Below are 21434 nucleotides of genomic sequence, written 5' to 3' on the forward strand. Positions count from 1 at the left end.
CTGTTAGACCTGTGTGGAAAGGAGCAAAAACAAAAAGCCAGCTTCAAGGTTTTCTTGGCTCTTCCTCTGTCAAATCCATGTTATCTGCTGGGATATGAGTGGTTTTGGGGACCTGGCAAGAAGCGGTCCCTGGGGTGCAGAGCTGTCCTCTCCTGGACACTGCAGCACAGAGACACAGGAGGAGCCAGGAAGCCATGGGTGCCAGATCCAGCAGGCACAATGCTGTCTGGTACAGCTCCCGTTGCCTTCAGATGTATAGGATTAGGTCCTCCTGCTCCGCGCTGAGGTCAGCTCTAAAGCAGACATAGATTCAAACCTGTTTGAATGTAGCAGAGGGAGGTTGGCAGGGTTTACACACTGCGCTGCAGCCTCTCGGCTGCAGATGTGCTTAGCAACATCACTGGTATCTTCTTGCCTGTGTTAGCCACAGATTTGCTTTGATTTTGGTGAGACAAGGAGCAGGATTCAGGTTCACCGGCATTTCAGTGTCAACTTGCATCTCTTGTCTTGTACAACTGGGAATAACCTTCGTTGTTGAGATTTTTTTCTTCTAATTAGCATTAGTTGCAATAATGAAAAGGCACATGCTGAAATTCTTACTATTTGACCTCTCATTTAGCAAGAAGGCTGCCAGGTTTAACAGTGAGGGTGTTGATGTGCTCTGGATGAGGTACAGAGAGGGTTTCCAACGGGGTTCTCACTTTGTTTTCTTTAATGTTGGTCTTTCAAGTGAGGCTGAGGAAGAGAATGATGTAAATTTGCCCAAACAAAGTATTTTGAATAGGTTGGGGGGCAGGTGCTAATTACTGCAAATAATAATTTAAATCCCTTCATCTGGAAACAAGCTGTAACTCACCTTTAGTCAAGCTGCTGCAAGCAGGAGCCAGGACAGAGGTTTGTATCTACAGCAGTGTAAGGAGAAGACTGGTGTGACGGGTGGTGTGGAGCTGGACCATCTCACAGACCAATAAATCCTGTTGCAGGAGGCTGGGACTGTCAGCAGCCTGCCCTTTTGCAGTAACAGGTTAACTTCAGGTTGAAGTCTCTTCGTTTTTCGCTCCTCTGCTTTAACTTTGCTGCAGACCATCCTGTGTGAGATGGGGTATGGTCTCTCCACCCCACGCATGCTTTTCACCAAGCCAAGAAAGACCTGATTTACGTGGGTATGAGAAGTCATAGAGCCAGCGGAAGCGTTGCAATCGGATCAGGATTAATGAGCATAGAGCCAGAACCTGCTGAAGACAGGATATTTAGCTTTAGCTGAGCTTACCAGAAACATGAGTGGAAGGTGACTTGAGTGCCGAGTCCTGAGTACCTGATATGAGAAAAAGCAGGACATCAAGGAACATTTTAATTCAGGCTGGAATTATATGGAAGTTGAAGCCAGATAAATTCAAGCTTAAACCAGATAAATTCAACTGGAAATGAAGGCAGACTGAAGTGCTTGGGAGACACTGGAACAAGTAGCCAAACGGTTGAGGTTTGTCTCTTGCTGGTCATTCACTGGGAGATGACATTTTGGCCAAACAGAGGTTGTTGGGCTGCGTTCATATGCAGGCTCAAGTTTCCTGACCCCTTTTGCCCTGCTAAAGACACCCATGCAGGTGTAGTAGGTGTTAGATACCAGGGCTGACCCTGGCCATGACCTCAGTTACTGCAGATTTTGCTGATTTTGATAGAAGTGCAGCGTCTTGCATGAACATATGGAGGAGCTGGTGGGTAGTGATGCGTTGATGGGTCTTTGTGCAGCAGGAGGAGTCTGGGCACTGATTTTCCTCCCTCTGGTGAAAAAGTGGGTGCCTCCCCATAGCTCTACCCATTGCCCAGAGCTGGTGCCGCATTGGTAATTTTGGAAGTGGTAAACAATGGGAACCTCTTCTGGGAGCTGCTGAGGAAGGCCTCCTGCAAAACCTTCCTGCAAGCCCAGAAACAGCCATCACTTGCACCAGGGCTACTGATTTCAGGCTTGCTTGAAGCAGTTGCAAGCTGCCTAAGCACATATTGGATTTCTGGTTTGCTGCTGGCCATCCAAGACATGAAAACGTCAATGCTGGCCATCCCTAGGAGGGCTTGGTTGCCATGCAGGAGTACCTAGTTCCTCCCTCCAATCCCTAATGCTGCAGCGTGTCACTGGAAAGATCAGGGATCCCAGCCTAAAGTTTTGATGCAAACTCTTAACTTTTCTCCCAAGTACATCTGAGAGTGCCGGTCCATTCAGCCCTGCTGTGAAGGTGCTCTGCTTGGTGGGTGCCCATCAGATGTGCACGTCTAACTCTTAGTCGTTTCTTGCTTGGACAAATTATCTGAATGGCTTTTGATAACTTTTTGTGGAAGATGTTGTTAAACTGAAACAATGGCATAATAAAATAGTAATTTAAGAGCAATTTACTGACAACTGGAGCCCTTAAATACATTGACTTGCAATTGTGGAGCAATGATATCAGGCCTGCTATTTGAACGTACTCTGTCTCTCAGAAAATCCTTGGGCGGTTTTTAAAACACTCCCGATCTTTAGCTGTTGTCCTTGTTACTCATGATAAGCTGCTGTCTGGTTTGTAAACTACACATCATTCATCTCACCCGCTTCATCAAAACCCCAGTCAACATATTTGCTTCACTTCTGAAATGAGATAAGTCATACATGACAACAGGAGGATAACCCAATTCCTGCTTTCAAAATGAAAAGGTTTATCTTGTTTGGGGTTGGCTGGTTTTTTAGGATCTTTTTAAGCATTTGAGGGGGATCCCATATTGTCGTTGTTCCTTGGAGACATCTCATCTGGTGAGATACAGGCTTTCATATGCCTGTGCTGACAGCTCCTGTCAGACGTCCCTCCCAGCAGGGCTGGAGTTTTCGAGGTGGGGGCCAAAGGTCTTTTCCAAAAATCAAAAACAGAAGGAAAAATTAGGCAGTCAGGTACTTTGAGGTCTCTGAGTGCAGGCACCGGTGTGCTGCCTGCATTGGTTTTTGCAGGCATCCACAGCGAATGTGTATATCCCTGCCTTTTTCCATGCAGGCTGGCTTTGCGTTTGGAAAACTGCGACTGTTCCCAGTACATCATCAACAGCTTTGGGAGCTCCATGTGCCTTGCTGGCAGTTGAAATAACGCAGTCATCTATCAGGAGGAGGCAGGTTCAAGATAAAGGGAAAAAGTTCTTTTATGCAGTGCAGCACTAGAGGTGGATCCGTCACTAGTGGACATGCAGGCAGTTAACAGTTTGCAGGGATCCAGAAGTGATTAAGGAGATTTGTGACAGAGAAATCCAATAAGCACTTATTAAATTGACAAGTATCGCCTCTTTCTCAAACCAGAAAGCCCCATGTTTAGGGATAGTATTGGACCTATTCATAGCACAGCACAGGTTTCAGTCTTGGAAGCAGGACCCGACTATATTTGGTGCTGTATTTATACACAGGCACTCTGCACATGCATCAGCTGTGCTGTATAGCAGCAAAATTGTATTGGTTAAGTAATCCTACATTAGAAGGTAGTTTCACATCCCACCTTCATTCATCCTCTTACCCAAGAGAAAGAGTCCCCTAATAAAAATGGGAATTTTCTGCTTTGGGGGCACTGGCAGCTCCCATCCTTTCCCATTACAAGGGGTCATAGGGCTGGGATGGAAGCTGGATCCTTAGGGTGCTCATGGTCAGTTGTTATTTCAGCTCATCTCCAAAAGGAGATGTCAATGCAATGGCAGCAACAGGCAGGACAAGGATTTTGGGGAGTTTAAAACCAGCATGATGGAGTTTCTAACTTTGGGGCTTTCTGTATGCTCAGATTTCAGTAGTCAGTGCAAATACCAATAGTCTTTCCTGCCCTTCCAGCAGCAAAAGCCTTGTGATGGAAAGCATCAGGCATCCTTGAAACAGCACCCAGGGGAACTAATGAGTCTGTAATGTGATTAGTGTCTGTGACCCCGTTAACCACTGCAGGTAGCATGCCGGGACCCTGGGACATGCGAGCCCAGAACTGGGACACATCCTAACCACAGCTAACCCCAGGGGAGCTTGTTGTGGCAAAAAAGGGTGAGTTACTCCAGATGTCTGGGAGTGCATGGCAGCAGGTAGGGAGCTGAAGGGGGGATCCTGTGATACGGGATAGGGTGGAGAGGGGCTTTGAGGGGGTCACCAGCCCCTCTCCCCCTGCCCACATGCAGCTCCAGGTTTCTTCCTTCCGTGCCACCTTCTCCAGATCTCTCTGTGTGCTGGCATATAGGATTAAACATGACCTTCCACCCTATCTCAGAGAGAGCCAAACCTCTCTCGGATCTAATTATTTTCCATTTTTGTTTAATTGTGCACATCTTGCTGCTGGCTGAGAAGGAGAGCGGCTCCTGCTGAGGCTGGGGCAGGGAAGGGCACCCTGCCCCTTGTGAGACACAGGCTTTTGGATCAGTGTTCCATCTTTTGGGGTTGTGATTTCAACCCCCCAGATCTCTTGGAGGTCTGAGGTAAGTTTCCCAAGAAGTTGCTCTGGCACTATCCTGTGGTTCTCCAGTGCTGACCTTCATGCTCAGCTCTCCCCCGTTTAAGGAAGAGGAGTCCAGCCATGGCCACCTAACCTCCCCCGTCCTCCTCCTTCATCTCTGCACCCAGTTTGCACCAGGCTCTACTTTTAATGCATGTATTTTGCTACCTAGTTCCTATGTACAAGTGGCACCAACTTCTTTTAGAGTGCATTGCGTGCCTTTTTCTAATGATCTTTTGATTTCTCAGTTTATCCAAGCTGCTGTAAAATCCCACAGCCTCTCCCCAGAGACTGTGCCGGGCTGGGGTTTGGCTGTGCCAGCCTGCAAATGCTGCTAAATCTCCCCAGTGTGAGGATGGCAAGGGAATGGGTGACATCCCTCTGAAGGAGGAGAAGAGAAAATAAGTCAGGTTTTCAACCCTCTGAGCAGCTGGCTGAGAGTGGGGGAGAGAAGGACAAAGAAATCATATTAGGCACGACAGGAAGCTTTGTCTGTAGCAGTTACATCTACATATGGAAAATACGGAGATGCTCTAGTGCACCTTGAGTCCCACTACACTCATATATGCTTCACTTAGGTTGAGCATTGCTTTTGCAGATCTCTTTTTTTCTAGCTCCAAAACAACCTCACAGCATCCCCACGGGGCACAGGAGCACACCCAGAGACCAGAACTCACTTCTGCTTCTCCACCAAAGCTGTGCCACGCCGTGTCCCTTGCACCTCTCAGCACAGTGGCAGGAGATGGCTTGGGCACGCCGTCAGCCGCATCAGGAAGCGGCTCAGCAGGAGGGATGGGTCTGTGTAGAAGCAAATAGCACTGCAGAAAGTTCCAGCGAGAGCCGCCGGCGTTTCCAGCAAGCCATCTAGTGGCTTCCTCTTTAAATGGTTGCATGCCTTGAAACTGGGAAGGCAAAGCTGGGGGAGTGGGTGTTGCTCACCAGCGCAGTTGTGTCAGGGAACCAGCATGCATGGCTCAGTCCTAATTGGGAAAAGGCCCTACAGTAATGGCCCTCTTCTGGGTCTCGGGGAGATGGAAGGGTTGGTTGGGTTAGCTGCTGGGCAGCAGCGTGGGTGTTCTCAGGAGCAAACTTCCTGGGTGATCCTACAGATGGACATCCAGATCTTCATTTTACTGGTGTGGGTTTGGTTAGCCTAGCACAGGGAGAACATAGGGATAGTCAATATTTCAGAGCAGTTTAATCTACAGTATGGATAGGAGACAGCAGATGGGGAGGGAGAACATAAAGTTTGGGTGTTTTTTTTAATCACATGAGAAATCAGAGCATTTCACTTGGTGAAGTTTTGAGCAGTAGGTTTAAAGCAAACAGAAGTCTTTTTTCACCAGATGGTGTAGCTGCGGCAGTCTTAGGCACAGCCTGCTACGGGGACAGAAAGTTTGAAGACTTCATAAGGAGGTTTGGTAAACACTGGAGGAGAGGCTGACCTGGGGCTGGGAAGCGTCATTCGGGTGGTTTGGGTACATCCTGAGCTATCCTTGGTTGGTGTTTCTGTTATCTGTTCAGAAAAACATCCAGTGATGGAGATTTCACAGCGTCTGTAAGGCAGGCTCTGCCTGTGCCTCACTAGTCTTACCTGTAGAAGGTAGTTAGTTCATGTTCAACCTCATTCAACTTTGCTGAAATTCAAACCTATTACTGCAATCCCCCCAGGAGATGTGAAGAGCAGCTTGCCTATGCTGGTCTTCACTTCTCAGACAGATGACAGGCTGGCTACTGCAGTTTTTATGTACAGCATGACATTTTGACTGATGCTGAGCCTGTGATGCTTCCTGACCCCAGCCTCTTCCCTTCCTGGTACTGCACAGTGATTTGTTCGCACCTGCATGCAGATGTTTTCACCGACTTAATGCAGCTGTTTTTTCTGACTTCTCCGTGTCTCAAGATTGTTTGACTTCTAATCCAGTTTTCTAGAGTGTTTTCATTTCTCCTAGCATGATACCTGCATGTTGAACACATTTATCGCATCATCCATATCACCAGTGACATCCTGGGTAGTGTCACGGCCGGGACAAGTCTCCTTGCTCAGCACATCCTCCCAGTCTGACAGTGAATCACCAGTAATGACTCTCTCCATATGGTTTTCTGATGAGTTGTGTGCCCACATTAGAGTAGTTTTTCCTAAGCATGTTTCTCTGGTGTGCTGCTGAGGAAGCCATGTGCAGCAGCACCTAATGAATATCAAGATATATGGCACTGACTGCTTCTCCAGCTATTCACAGGCCAGTTACTCTGTCGCAGAGGGAAATTAAATTGTTCTTGACAAATCTGTGTCGACAGTCACTTATCATCTTGTTATCTTCTAAGTGCTTACAAATAGGTTGTTTCATTATTTGTTCCATCAGTTTTCCAGGAGTTCAAGTTAAGTGACCTGACTTTTTCTTTTGTGTGTTTTGCAAAGCTAAACCCTATGTTTGCTTTTTTTCTGGTCTTCTAAAACCTCTCCTATCTGCTGTGAGCTAACAAAGGAACAATAGCTCTGTGACTGCTTCAGCTGAGCCCTTTTCTCTATACCTTTAAGGTAGCTTATCACACCAGGCTGGTGGATGGACCAACACCCTGGTTTGGTTATTGCCCTCCTGCTGCGATGCCTCTTCCGTTTGCCCTTTGTGCTCTTACCTGTCTTAGCTCATTTGAACCTTTTCTATTTTCCAACCAGTGCTTTTAAAAGGTTAGGTTTATCCACGAAGTGCTTTTGTGTAGTATTTTGTGTAATCTGCGTTAATACAGACAATTCGGGCCGAATCATGACTTTGGTTAACGTTAAGACAACAGCAGTGAAGCTATGTGGCTGTAGAGATGGGTATAATTAATCTTTTTTAGTGATTCTCAGGAGCATCTGATAATCCTCAGTGTCCAGTTCAACACACCTTGGTTTTCAGAGAGTGGTGATCCCCCTGCCTGAGAGATGCTCACACAGTAGCATCACACATGCAGGCATCCCTTTGTTGTGTCATATTTACCCTGCCAGGGTCTATCTGTTCCTTGTATTAGCTGTATTTGCCGATTTCTCAGTTCTCTTCTTCTTTTTTTCCTTTCTATTCCTTCAACAGGAATCATTAACCAATGGCAACAGGAATCCAAGGATAAAGTGATTTCCCTGTTGCTAACCCACCTGCCTTTACTGAAGCCCGGCAACATTGAGGCAAAAGTCGAATACATGAAACTCTTGCCTAAAATCCTCGCCCACTCGATTGAACACAATCAACACATCGAGGAGAGCCGGCAGCTGCTGTCCTACGCCTTGATACACCCTGCCACCTCCTTAGAGGACAGGAGTGCCCTGGCCATGTGGCTCAACCACCTGGAGGACCGCACATCGGGCGGCTTCGGCAGCCAGAACAGAGGTCGGTCGGATTCGGTGGACTACGGGCAGACGCACTACTATCACCAAAGACAAAACTCCGACGACAAACTCAATGGATGGCAAAACTCTCGAGACTCGGGCATAAGCGTCAGCGCTTCCAGCTGGCAGGACAAAAACCTGGCGTGCGAGAACGGCCATCTGCCCCTCTACTCCTCCTCCTCCGTCCCCACAACCATCAACACCATTGGCACTAGCACAAGCACCAGTAAGTACCTGCGGGAAGCTCTGGGAATGGTCACGCAGGGCCATTCTTCACAGCACAGTCCCCCCATCCCAGTAGAAAACCCTGTTTTGACATGGTTAGCAGTGGGGCTAGGTTCATCTGGGCCATAGAAAACTCCTTTTTCTTTTTCTTTCCCCTGCTTTTTATTCCCTGCCTGCCTTTTTTTTTATTCCCTCTAGTCCTGTGGGGTTCTAAAGACCTGGCAGCTGGAGAGGAGGGAAAACCAGCCAAGCTGTAAGAGCAAAAAAATGTGTGTTATCGAAGGGAGCCCCTTCTATTTCATTTAGCTCCATGAAGATTTGCAATTCATGTTTCAGGAGTTCCTAAAGCAAGCAGGGATATGATGCTTCATGTCCAAAAGTGAGCTGACGGACTTGAGTCCGAAAGTGAGTTGAGGATTTACTGGGAGGAAATGGGGTTAGTGCCCTGAAATGCAGGCATCATTTTTGGAAGCAAGGCTGGAATCTCTCATCTTCAGGGCACATCTAATAATGTTCCCTCATATGTGCAGCACATGGAGGTGTGAAGCTCGTGGTGATCAGGGGGTTTAGACACACAGTCCTCAGTGTTTCCTGGGGATGATGGGTAGCTCTTCCCCTGTGGAAGAAATCCAGGCTTTTGTGGGAGGTGGAGGGTGCAGAGCCCAGCCCAAGCCCTCGGCACTCGGCGGTGCTGAAGAGCACTGTGGCTGGAGATCCCTGGGTTTGTGTGAAGGTGTAGTGCAGCTATAACTGTCTTTTAAAGCAGCCGTTGATGCCTCCAAGCCATCCTTGGGAGAGGAGGACAGAGCATCTTCTAGCAGCGCTCAGGAGCTCCTCTGCCCACCCGCTCCCTCTGTGGAGGGCTGTCATGCCCGCCTTCTTGTTGCTTTGGGTTACTGTCACTATTCCACCTGCAAGGCTGGATGTCCTCCTTCACTTTGGGGCATTCAGAAGGTCTCCCTCTAAGATGCTTGGCATCTCCCTAGATTCAAAAGTTGCAGAGAGTGCTTCAGGGAGGTGAGGCTTCTTGTGGTGAGGGCGCTGGCTTCTCTATCAGCATGTGGAAAGCCACAATTAAATAGCTAAAAGCTTTAAAATGGTCACTTAAGGCTTCTGGGGTTTTCCCTTTCTTGTAATAAGCACTTTTGTTAGGTGGTGTTTCAAATCAACAGCGATACGAAATACTGCTCTGGGTCTATTGCTATAGCACCCTGGTCTCTGCCTCTCCAGTGCCCATCCTTGCAGGCAGTGCTGCCTGCTTTGCCAAATAGGGATTTAGCAGAAGGGTCTCAGCCTCTCCACTGACTCTGAACATCACACCCATCGCAACCCCTGTCTGTGAAGCCCCAGTTCCTGCTGCCTTGGGGATGTTCAGCTTCTCCAGAGCTGGGTCCCTGCACTGCAGAGGAAAGCCGTTTCAGAATGACCAAGCTGCTTGGGAAAGGCTTAACAAGGAGGCAGGGTGAGAAGAGCGGTGAATGTATTTGCAATTGGTCTGTTAAGCCTCAGTAGGGATTATTTGGGGGGGGCTCTTCCTTGTGATTTTTGCGTGCCTGGCAGTTCAGAGGCTTTGCACACCATGGAGGCAGTGGAAAAGTTCATGGGTTCAGTAGGGATCTGGTTCCTCACACCGAGATCTGGAAGCAGGGAGGTCTGATGGGTGCAGCAGGTTAATCATTGACAGTGGCTTTAGCTTCGCAAGATGTGTTATGTCTTGAAGAACGCTTTCCAAAAACCCCTTTGTGTTTGTTTCACCCTTTTTGCTCTCAGACCCGCTTCTTGTCCAGCAGGGACCCCAAGCATTAGCACAAGGTGCCGAAACCCAGGCAACAGCCAAATTACTCAGCAGTGCCTGAACTGCTGCGCTGCTGAGGTTTTTCCTAAATTCTCCACACCAGAATAAGGTGTGCTCAGCAGCACAGTGCTGGGATGGGAGCAGCTGTGGGTCTGGCAGCAGCCCTACCCTTTACTCTGGTCTTTTGCTGTAATACTGCACCTCTCCACATCTCTGCTGCTTGTTTTGCTGCAGCATCCCCTGCCGTAAGTCCCAGCATGGCAGCCCTTGGACAGTCTGGTCCTTCCTAGCATCCAGCAGTAGATGCTTTTCATGGTGTCAGGACAACTCATTCACATTGTCTGTGAGATGCAAGGTTTGTAGAGTTTATTCAGGGAAACTTTTCCCTGAGCATTGCAGCAGGGTCAACATGTATTTCTATGGCTAAGGAGCTTTGCAGAGCTATCTGAACGCATCTTCAGTACAGTCTAGTAGTCCTAAATGTTAAGCTGTTTTAACTCCTGCTAATGTACTTTGGTGGCAGCATGTTCAGACAACCTGTGGGTTGAGCTAGAGATGATCCAGCTGCACTTCATGTGTCAGCTCATAAGCTTCCTTAATGCAATATTTGCTTCGTCACAAGCACAGTAAGTCCACAGATGCTATAAGATAAACACGGCTGTCAGCCTTTGTCCGAGTCGATCAATACGTCTATTAATCTTTTATTCCAAAGCAAAGCCCTCAAACCGTCACTGTTTCTTTAGGGTTTGCTGTTATTTTTTAATTCTCCCTCTTACTTGGAGGTGTTTATCTGGGCAGGGGCTTAATCTAGGGCACAGCCTTCCCTGAACCTGTCCCCACAAAGGCGCTGCCTGTTCCTCATGCTGAAACGGGGCAAAGTTCTTTCCTAGAGGAATAACGTGGTGATCTTGCCCAAGGTACTTTCTTCTGGCATTGTGGCATAATTAGGTGTAACACTATTACAGCACAGGGTTTAAATAGAGGTGGCTGAAGCTCACATGGTAATCTGCTTTGTGCTGTCCTTGTCTTTGACTCGACCTAGACAAAGGTTCAGGCTTTGTTCATCTCCAGCTCTCTCTCAGCAGTGCTGGCTGGTGTTAGCCAGGCTTGAGGAGATGTTGCTGGAGTCCTCCAGCCTTTGCAGGACAAGTTGGGAGTGCTCTGAAGGATTTACCACAGTAAGGGTGATCTAGGAGTGGGACCAGTGCTGTAAGTGATGGGTTTGGGTCTGGAGCGATCTGAGGGTATGGACTCACCAAAGAGATGGAAGTTCGTGCGCTCCCTCCCATCCATTGCATCACCATAACTGCTTTCTCAGCTTGAGCCACAACCTTAAATGAAGCTTTAGTGTGCTGGGAGAAAAGGAGCCTCAGTGCGGGACTGGGAGTGCAGGTGGGCAGCTGGCCAGTGCTGCTCCAGGCGTGGTGGGACAGGGTGAAGCCCAGAGCCTGGCTCTGCAGCCACGTCAGGCAGCGGTTGCAAAACGCCCGGTTGCACAATGCCTTTGCAGTGACATGGGGCCTGCAGATTCTGAAAGGACAGGGAAAAGCAGCTACATTTAAAGCTGCAGACCAACAGCTTCTTGTGTGGGGGCTCCAGCTTCTTCCTTTCCCCTGTGTAATTGGTTCCACCCGAGTACCATCTGATGGCATGCAATGCTGGGCTTTGGTGATCAAGTGGAAGTGCAGCATAGCTTAACCCTGTGTTTTTTGCCCTCTCAGAAGGTTATATGTGCAGAGAAGGATAGTCTGCTGTTAAATACACTTGTCCAGTGCTGAGAAGGTGGAGTGCAGGTACACTGGTCTCATTTGGACCATAGGTCGTGCAAGCAAGAAAAGAGAAAGAAAAGCACAAGGTTTGGTGATAGTGATAGCAATGCCAGTTGGCCATAGTGAGCCTGTTGAACTGCAGCTAAAGAGGTAAGGATTTGGTTCTTGGCTCTGACATACATCTGCTGGACAAGTGTCTTGGTCCTCTACTCCCAATATATAACCTGGGGATAACAGTATTGCTTCTTTCATCAAATATATGGTGAGATTTTCCTGTGCTCTCACCTCTGGTATAGTGCCAGGGCACTTAAACTTGTCATGGAGAGCAGGTTCCCAGGGACAAGTCTCTGCCCAGGGGCAGGAGGTCTTAATTTTACTGGAGGAGCATCTTGTTCCAAACATTTGAATTAAGAGCCAGAAGTTGTAGGCTCTTTCTGGCAGAGGAGTGAGGACCTACTTACTCCATTAGATGTCCAGAAGAGGCAGCTCAGTGCCAAGCACAGGCAGCACTTTAGCCAGGGTGAGTGCCTCCAGTTGTCACCCTGCTTGGGGGACAGAAGCTCTGCCCAGACACTATATGGGCTGTAGTGTTGCCATAAAGCAATGGCGTGTTTGGTTCCCCAGTGGGGGACATCCCTGGAGAAGGCAGGCAGTGCTTGGTTTTATTGGAGCTTTGTGTGTCTAGGAGTCTGTCTCCTGTGTGTCCTTCCAAAAAGAGGAGGAGGTCCCTGGACTGGTAATGGTGGTATCTGAGTGCATGGCCAGTAGTGCCTTGCAGTCCTGTTTGGGTGGGCACCCAGTGTGTCCCTGGTGTGTGAGCCCTAGTCGCTTGGAGTGGCACCAGTGTCTGGAGATGTGGTGTTCATGGTACCAGGGGACATGAGGTGCATCACAGGTCAGTGATGGACAGATACAGTCAGAGACCTTGCTATGGAATGTCCTGCAGAGAAGTCCCAGGCATTGGAACTGTGTTCACACAGGAGAGATGTTGCAAAGTCTTTGGTATCTCAGTGTTGCTGTGCTGCCTGAGTTCCCCTGTGAGTGAACAGTGAGGTCCTTAGACCAGCAAAGATGTTTGCCAGTCTGCAGCAACCTTCTGCTTCTGCACAAATGAGAAAGAAGCTGGGTGATCAAGCCTGCTACACCCTTCCCATGGTAATTTTGCTGACGACTGGGAGTGTTTGTCTATGGGGAAAGAGCAGAGTGAGCAGTGCAATGCAGGAGAAATACTCACCTATATAATCTCCTTGTCCTGAAAAAGACAAATCTCTCATCCTGTCCTAGAGCTGAAGAGAAGGGATAAATCAGCGTACTTCCTTCCGTGCACACCAGCCCAGGCACCTGCCAGCTCTCACGAAATGCTTGTTTCAGTCATGCTCCGGTGGCAGTAGCAAGTTGTACTGGTGATCAAACTTTCCATAGCACAAGAAATGTTGAGATACTGGTGGCAGCAGGGCACCCTGCAGAAGGAGGGACTCTTGTGTGTAGATCCCACCAAAGGCTGCTGGCTGTGGGGCAAGCCCAGAGTCAGCTTATGGAGACCCTGCCATCCTGGGAAGTGTTCCCCTGCCTCAGAAGAGACTCAATCCCAGCTACTGCCCTACAGGCAGGTCTGCAGGCATTAAAACTGTATGTTGGCATGTGTGTGCATGATGTGGCTTGCTGGATTTTGCCTGCATTTGCCCCAGTTATGGACTCCCTAGTGAGAGAGTAGATGAACAAGGTGGTGAAGCTCTTCCCCAGGTCATGGGTGAATTGCGGGGGAAGAAATGACACCAAGAAATGACATCACTTGTCATGAATGCAGTGTGAGTTTCCTGACTCTTCCTCCCCTACACTGTTGTGCAACAGCTTACTGCCTACCACCAGAGACAACCCTGTCATCATATCCAAACTGAGCTTGATAACGGGTACTTACATATTTTAACCCTCAGGACCACCCTGGTTTGTGTTGGGTTGATGGGCAGCTTGCAGGTACTGTGCTCTCCTCTGTGTAGATTTGCAATGATACCTGAAGGGGATTGTGTGGCCTCAGCCCATGTTTGACTTACACAGTGTACAAAAGGCTAAATAAGGTTACAACAGTGAAGCAAACAAATGTACTGTTCTTGCTGGGGCAGGGAATTAGCTTTGTACTCAGAAATTGCCTTCAGAAACTTGCTCCTCAGTTTACCATGCTGTGGACTGAGAGTTGGCACCCTGCACTCATCCTGCCAGATGGGGACACCTCTAATGTTTGCTTTTTTTCTCTTTTACTTACGGACTGAGAAAAGCCCGTTGGCCTTCATTGCACTTGAGCTTTTCAGCAGTGGTAGATGGGGGCATTTGTTGTCTTACTCATGCCCTCTAGTGTTGTGCATTGGAGAACATTTCTAGGAGTCACCCACTTTGCCAGGGTCCCGTTGCTACAGTATCTTGCTAATTCTGTAGCTTTAAAACAAAATCAGAGTCGTTGTACAAACATGATGTGTTAGTGCAGTGGTTTTCTCAAATCCATGGAGAATATACACAAATACAACAGCAAAAGGGACTGAGAGTGAGGACAATACAGAACCGTAGAATTGCTTAGGTTGGAAAAGACCATTAAGATCGTTGAGTCCAACCATAATCTTCTATTCCAGCTCTGAGCAGCAGATACAGATTTCCCATCCCCTCTATAAATTCAAAGCACTTGGTCCCTGGGAGATACGGCCCACAGCTCTGCAGGCAGGGAGATGAATGATCACCTGTCCTCAGCCTGGAAGCCATCAAACATTAGTTTGGTGGTGTCAGCATTGCTGGGGAAAATCTGCTGCTGCTCTGGAGTGGTCACTGCAGAGCTGTGTTTTATAGCCAATGGCCCTTCCTGCTGTTGAGGTGCTCCATTTTCCATGGCCCTTGCCCTCTGGGTAGAAGGGAGGTGTCCAAAGTCAAAACAGAGCAAGCTGTTCCCACTCTCTCTGAGTTCATCTGCTGGCCAGGATGGTTTTAGTTGATGGGCCAGCTACATGTGCTCATCCCACCACCATCCCAGCTCCCACACTGCCCAAACCTGGCTCCCAAGCAGGGCAGAGGGGATGCGGATGACTCTGGGGGATTGAGGTTAGCAAAGCAGAGCTGATGTTACCCCAGGCATCAGACAGCACAGAGACAGAGATGGGGTCCTCTGTGCCATGCCCACTCTGCTCTCATGTGGGAGTGAGTGACGACGGGGGGCATATGTACAGCCTACAGAAGGCAGCGCTTTTGGGCTGTGAGCCAATCCTGCTGTAGGCAGGGTGCTGAGCGAGTGATGGATACCTGCTGCCAAGCAGAACGAGTAGGCAGAAAAGCAAATGCATTTCCCATGGGTGTGCTGCAGTGGGTGGCTTTTCACATGAGCAGCAGGCTGGATCTTGTGGTCCTTTGTCAGCCATGATGCTCAGAGGCAAAAATGTCACCAAAAGGTGAAGGGATCCTGCTGCTGTCCCAGAGGGAAAGAGGGGAGGGAACCTTGAGGCTCAGCTCAGTGACTTGCACCAGGTGATACCATGGGTGGCATGCATGGATGTCATCAGTTGCTTTTGCCTGCTGGTAGGTACGGACTGACATGGGTGCCCCTAAACCAGCCCTTGGAACACCAAATGATGCTACTGGGCGCTTGAGATAATCTGTGTAATCTGGTCTGCCACAGCTCTGGCATTGTTAATGTTAGAGACGCAGTGACGGTAGAGGGGAATGTTTGTCTGCATGGCCAGTGAAGAGGAGGGAGACCACTGGGTACCAACGGGTGGCACATGGCTCTCCTCTAGGAGGGCATGCTGCACATGAATCCTCTGGGGTCGCACCATTGCTTCCTCTAAACCTGGTATATGCAAGGTTTGATCTCTGCATCTCCTTACACATCTCCTTCCAGGAAGGAGATGCTCCTAAATTCATGTGCCCTACTCAGAGACCAATGGCTCCACAGCTTCCTGGCTGGATTGAGGCCACATAATTCGGGAACCTCTATTGCAGCAGCACCCAGGGATGCTCTCATACCTTCAACTTGTGAAATCCCACTGACCATAAGCACTCAGGGCAGGGACAGCGTGCCCTGGGTTTGCACGGCCGTTAGTGCATTGCATGTCCATTGGCAGTGGGGGGTAGGACACCATCCTTGACCTGCAAGTCGGGATGGGGGGAGCTTGAAGCTTGCAGCTCCAAAATGGCCTCCACTTTCCTTACAGCACCCTGGGTATCTTTGTGAGGGGTGTTAAGAAGCAGCCACAGTGGTTTTGTGCATTCTCCTATAGTCCTTGGGATTCCTGTCACCCATGAATCATGCTTATGACCTGGAAGCAGGGCAGAAGCCACCAGCGCAGCTGATTGATGTTCTCTGGGCTGCAGAGGAAAATCAGACATCCCCAGTAATTCTCTCAGACCCTTCAGCAGTCTCCCGTGTCGGTTGACTGGGAGGTTTTGTTGATGGATGCACCCTCCTAGACCCTGGTGTTTTTTACCAGCTGCCTTGGTGCCTGTCTGATACTGGCACAGGTGACAGTAAGCTGTGGTTACTCATTGCATAGGAGCTTTTTGCTCTCCCAAAAGAAGCTTTGCCTTTCCCATTGTCCTCTGAGTCCCCATCTGCAGTTTGCATCACAGCCAGAGCCACTGTGAGCATGGAGCCAGGGGCTCCATCTAGAAGCCAGGTACCCAGAGGTGCTTCTCAGCCCCTCCACTATTAACTTGTGTCCATAAAGTGTCTGCTGAGTAATACCTCTAGCTGCCTGGAGCTAGGGATTGCTCTCATCAACTCATCCCTGGGCTCCTGGTTGCCAGACGGCACTTTTCCCCATCAGGCAGCTGCAGAAGGGGAGGAAGGGTCCATGCTGGCAAGGGCATGCAATCCCCCCTAAAACCCTTTTTGCTCCTCCACATCAGCTTCCCAACACCACCTTTCCCCAGCCTTCCCTCGCAGCCTCAGGAAAATCAGATTTGTGATATTTTCCTGAGCATCCTTGTGGGGTTAGAAACCCCCAAGAGAATTGCATTCCTATTGCTCATCCTTTGAAACCATGCAACTCTGGGCTATGGCAAGTAAAGAAATGAAGACAGATGAGCTGTCTTTCCACCAGCCATCAAACAGCAGCTGCAGAAAAATGGCAGGAGGGCACCAAGGAGGGAAGGGAGTGCTAGGGCTTGGATTCATCTGAAGCAACTCCAGTTTCCTTCTCAACGGCACGGGGACTTGCTGTGTTCTCCTGACTCAGTAACATGCTGCTATTTAATTAACTTCTGACTTCTGGTTTAAAGGAGCAGTGCACAAAATAGTTATTTACTTCATTTGGGAATTCTCTTAGTTGTTACCATAATTACAGCTTCCTCCTCTTCCCTTTTTTTTTCTTTTTTTTATCATATATTTTTCTTAGCAGAAGGAAAGGAGGGAGGGAGGGGGAATATTTGCTGCTCTCCTTGTGGTTATCACATCCTTCAAATTACTAAAAGAGGCTGGGATAATAGGTCTGGTGATTATATATAGGCACCATCTGCTCTGTAGCTGCTTCCTATCAAAGTGCAGTTAGGAGAGTGCAAGAAGGATATTTTCTCTCCAGCTATATTAAGACTCTGTTTCCATCTCGGCTCCAAAGCAAAGTTCTCTGCATGCAAATGGATCAAGCGCGGTGTAATCAATGGCTCAGTTTTGGCAGCCTGAAGATAGTTTTTGTATTATTATTTTATTTTCCCCTCCAGTTTGCTGTTCCCATTTGTTATGCAATTTTATGTGAGGCTGGTTCCTCTGCATTTGATGTTTTCTTGTAACCATAGTCCCCCCCCCCGTTTGCTGAGCAATACAGTCTCATGATAGCTGGCGCAGAGATCTGTGCCATAACTCGAATGCAAGGCAATATCTGAGCAGTCGGGAATGTTTCGGAGGATGATGAGGGCAGATTTTTAGGTTGCATATGCTGTCGGTATGTAGCGGAGGTGGAAAGCTGAGCTGAGTTAATTTGGAGCAATAATGGGAGAGAATTAATACATGTTTTATGACAGCAGCCGCGGCTGGCCTGTTGCTGCTGGGGACTGTTGGGAAGCATTGCAGAGCTCAGTATTTGGGGCAATACTGGAAGTCCCAATGTGTCCCTGCTAGGCAGTATCTTTTGTATCTTCTCATGTGGGGAACTGGATTCTGCATTTGCCCCTCAGTGGCTTCAGAGACCCACAAGGTGCCTCTCCTGTCCTGGAGCTGGTAAGATTTTATGCTCTTAGAAGAAGAAGATAGAGGGGAAGGAATAAGGCATCATCAGCCCAGACGTAGGGTGCTCAGGATGGGGTGTGCAAGTCCCCAAGAGCTGGAGGCCAGGAGATGGTAAGGCTGAAATGCAGAGGAATTTGTCTTGCAAAATCCAGGCTGTGTGTCTACAAGAGGGAAGGACTAAATGGCAATTTTGAATGAGAGAAAGTGGGTAAAAAGAGACAAGGGAGGAGAAAATCCCAAATAATTGGTGAGAACAGGAAAGGCTATGGGGCTGTAGCAAAGCCCTGTTTCCTTCTGCGTGAAATTTCCCTGATGATGGTGGGGTGATGACTGTGGGATGTACATCATTTAAGATGCATGTTGTCCTCCTGTATTTTGCCACTGCTAAAGGCACACTGTCTCCCTTTACTCACTCCTCAGATTTGTAATGATTCTTTAGGGATTATTTCATCCCAATTTCTTGGGGCATTTACAGACATTTTTGCATTCACCTCTTCCACTCGACTGGCTTAAGACCCTTTTCTTACTCCAGTTTCCCACAGGTTGCATATTGCTACATAAAGGATGTACATATTCCAGCTTCCCCTCCTGAAATTATTATAACCGATAGAGGGGTTTCTCCATCTGAAGTGTAACCTGTGGTAGGAACTGATGCTATTGATGGTCTCACCAGCCACATGCTCCTCAGACCAGGGATCCTACTAGCAGCTGATGGAGGCATTGGGGAGCATGGGCTACTGCTTGAGCAGAGCAGATGCTCTTGGACATCTCTTCTGGTTGGAAAAGGACCATAGGAAGGAGAGTTTCTGCACCCCAGCACTGTTTATCTGGCCTGATCTGTGAGCAGAGGAGGAATTCCCTCTAGGAGCCCATAGGAAAAAGAAATCAGTGAATTCTGGGGTAATGACAGAGACTGGGTTCAGCGCAGCAATGTTGTTACTGACTGACCGGGATTCCCCAGGGACGAACACTGTTTGTTCTGTGGTTTGTGTATAAATGTATGAGAGAAACCACATTTATTGGCTTGGAGATCAGGGCGCTGCGTTTACCCTGAGAGCAGCGTGGTTCAGGGCAGCACCTTCTTGCAATGTGCCTCTCATCCTCCACACCCCCTCCACCGATTCCCACCTCCCCCAGCCGCCATGTTGTGCATCCTGTTGTCTACAAGTTAAATCACAGTTGGGATTCACACCTGGTCTGTCTTGCTCCAGCCTGGTGAGAAGCCCAACACAAGGACCTAGAAGGCAGCTCCCTAGCTCCTGCTCCTTGGTGAGACAAGCTGGGCTTCTTTCCAGAAATGTATCCCGTTGGATTGCTGAAGCCACCAAGAGCTGTGTTTGCGTGTCTTTAGATGCAGCCCCACTCCTGCTGCACGCAAATGAGTAAATAACAATAACAGCAGTTCCTGCCAGGGCCAAACATTGGATCCACACATGCTTGCGCTGTGCAAGGGCTTGTGAAACCCTCTGTGACGGTCAGCGGAGACATCCCCTTCCCTGGCTGTGCCTGGATGGGGCCTCACATGCACTGCTTGGAGAAGGCAGCAACAACTGAGTTATTGTTTCCCTTTCCAGTTTCTTGAACAGGAAACTGTGTTTATAAACGTCATGTCTTAAAAAAAGTTTGCTTGACAGGCTTTTCTGCAGCCTGTGCTTCTTCCTAATGTCTGCTCCAGGCAGCATTCTGCTTATACATTTCTTTTTCCCTAATGCACGTAGCTACCCAGTGGCTGCTTGCATTTAGGACCCTTCGTTTCACCCCCCGTGGCTTGTATCAGCCCCTGATTTAGAAGCAAGGACATGGTTTATCCGGCATCATACAAACAGCGCAGTTAAAGTCACAGCCACAAAACCCAGGGAAGGGGAAAAAGAAAAGGCAGAAGAAAAGGCTCCAAGGGTTTAGGGGATGTTGAGCTGAAAAATGTTCCATCAGGTTCTGCTTTGGCCATGCTGGAGCTGCCTGCAGCGGCATGGGGAGCGGGTGAATGAGGTGCTCAGGAAGGAGGCTGGGTGCCAGCCGGGCAGCGTGACCCTCCGGCAGCTGTTTCCAAGGGTCCTCAGCACAGAAACTTTGGAAAAGCCATGAGTGTTGGTCTGCCAGCGCGGGGAAGTCTTCCTGGAGGAGAGGATGCTTCGTGATCAGGGTAGCAAGGAGGAGGTGGAGGAGAGGACTGAGATGAACTTGATGCTTGCTTTGCGAGAGGGATTGCAGGAGTATTGCTCAGTATTTCCCCACCATGGGGGTGCCTCCGGGCTGTGCAAGAGACCATGTGGCTTTGGCAGATTAAAAACATCCCCACTTCCTATAGCAAGTTGAGGTCAAGCTGCTAATGCAGGTATCTACAGACCAGAAAATAAACTGTACATGCCTTATGATGCACCATAACCAGATCTGCAGAAGTGCTGTTTTTAGACTTAAAAAACCCATATCCAAAAGAGTTCAGCATGCACCTTCCAGTGATTTTTCCTTTCTCCAGCCATGGGAAGGATGTTATTCTGAATTGAAATCTGCTGTATGGACTGTGTGCTGGTATAAAGGGTTGTGAGGTGGTTGTAAAGGTCCTCTGGGTCTCAGGGACCTGGTGGGGACCATGTAGTGGTGGAGGGCACGCCAGGTCCAGAAACGATCTGAACACTCCTCTGTATCCATCAGTGCATCTGGCTCTTGCTGAAAGTGCTCACGCCAGCCCTACATGTGTCTTGTGAAGGACTTTTGCTGCACTTTAAGCCAGATTTAATGAAGGGTGCATTGGGGCAGAGGAAAGGTGAGCACCTCGCCAGCCATCGCATGCCATGTGAAGGAAGGTCAGCCTACAGAGCCCAATTCCTCAGCTCTTAATTATAGCAACAGGTGGCTTTTCCCTTCTCAGGCTGAAAAATTGGCCTGAAACCCTGAGAAACCACAACACAAATGTCTGATGCTGTTCCACATGATCTTCAGCGAACAAAAACCTTCTTGAAATTAGCCCTTTTCTACGAAAATAGGCAACACCACTTAAGTGACACATCACACAGCTCAGCTGTTGGCAGCCCTTGGTTCACCGTGGACCATCCAAAAAGCACGCTGGATACACTCCCCTGCATCTCTCATTCATTCAAAGGGCAAAAGTACTTCCTAAACCAGAGTTTTTCCCAACAAATTCAGGGTGGCTTCTGTCCACTTAGCTGTGCAACCACAGCTGGGGACAGCAAGCACATATCGGGCTCTGGACAGTGCTGCTCTGGTGCTCAGCCATGGGGCTGCATTTCAACTGATTTATCTTTCTTTTTGTTTCCTTTTTTTTTTAAATGCTAAATACGTTTTTTTCTTCCAGGTGGGTGTTATGACATCTACAGAGCCCCATATCGGTGCTCTTTTGGGGGCACAATTGCAAAGCCAATTGCTGAAATACCTTGGCCAAGACCACCTGAAATCCATCTATTTCCCCATCAGGATGCATCACAACTTTAGGAAACATAACACTGCTCCGAAAACAATCCCAGGTCCTCACTGACATCCTTTTCTGCCAGGAGACTTTTGGCAGATGCTTCTATAGTTATTTAATGGGACGGGAGGAAATTCTTCACCATAAGCCGTTCCCCTGCTTCCCTGTATAGCATGATGTTAGTGTTAT

The 21434-nt window shown here is 48.7% G+C and overlaps 1 protein-coding gene across 2 annotated transcripts in view; it reads left to right on the forward strand.

Moving 5' to 3' along the window:
- The window catches only part of SAMD4A (sterile alpha motif domain containing 4A), a gene marked incomplete at its 3' end in the record, with an annotated part of 98315 nt that overhangs the window by 53993 nt on the left and 22888 nt on the right, over positions 1–21434 (forward strand). For both annotated transcript variants that reach the window (XM_080619165.1, XM_080619166.1), the window contains exon 2: positions 7544–8062. In XM_080619165.1, coding sequence (XP_080475291.1) covers positions 7544–8062 — 519 coding nt within the window. The remainder of the gene's footprint in view (positions 1–7543; positions 8063–21434) is intronic.

Source organism: Psittacula echo, assembly GCF_963264785.1.
Source record: "Psittacula echo genome assembly, chromosome: 5".
Taxonomy (NCBI): domain Eukaryota; kingdom Metazoa; phylum Chordata; class Aves; order Psittaciformes; family Psittacidae; genus Psittacula; species Psittacula echo.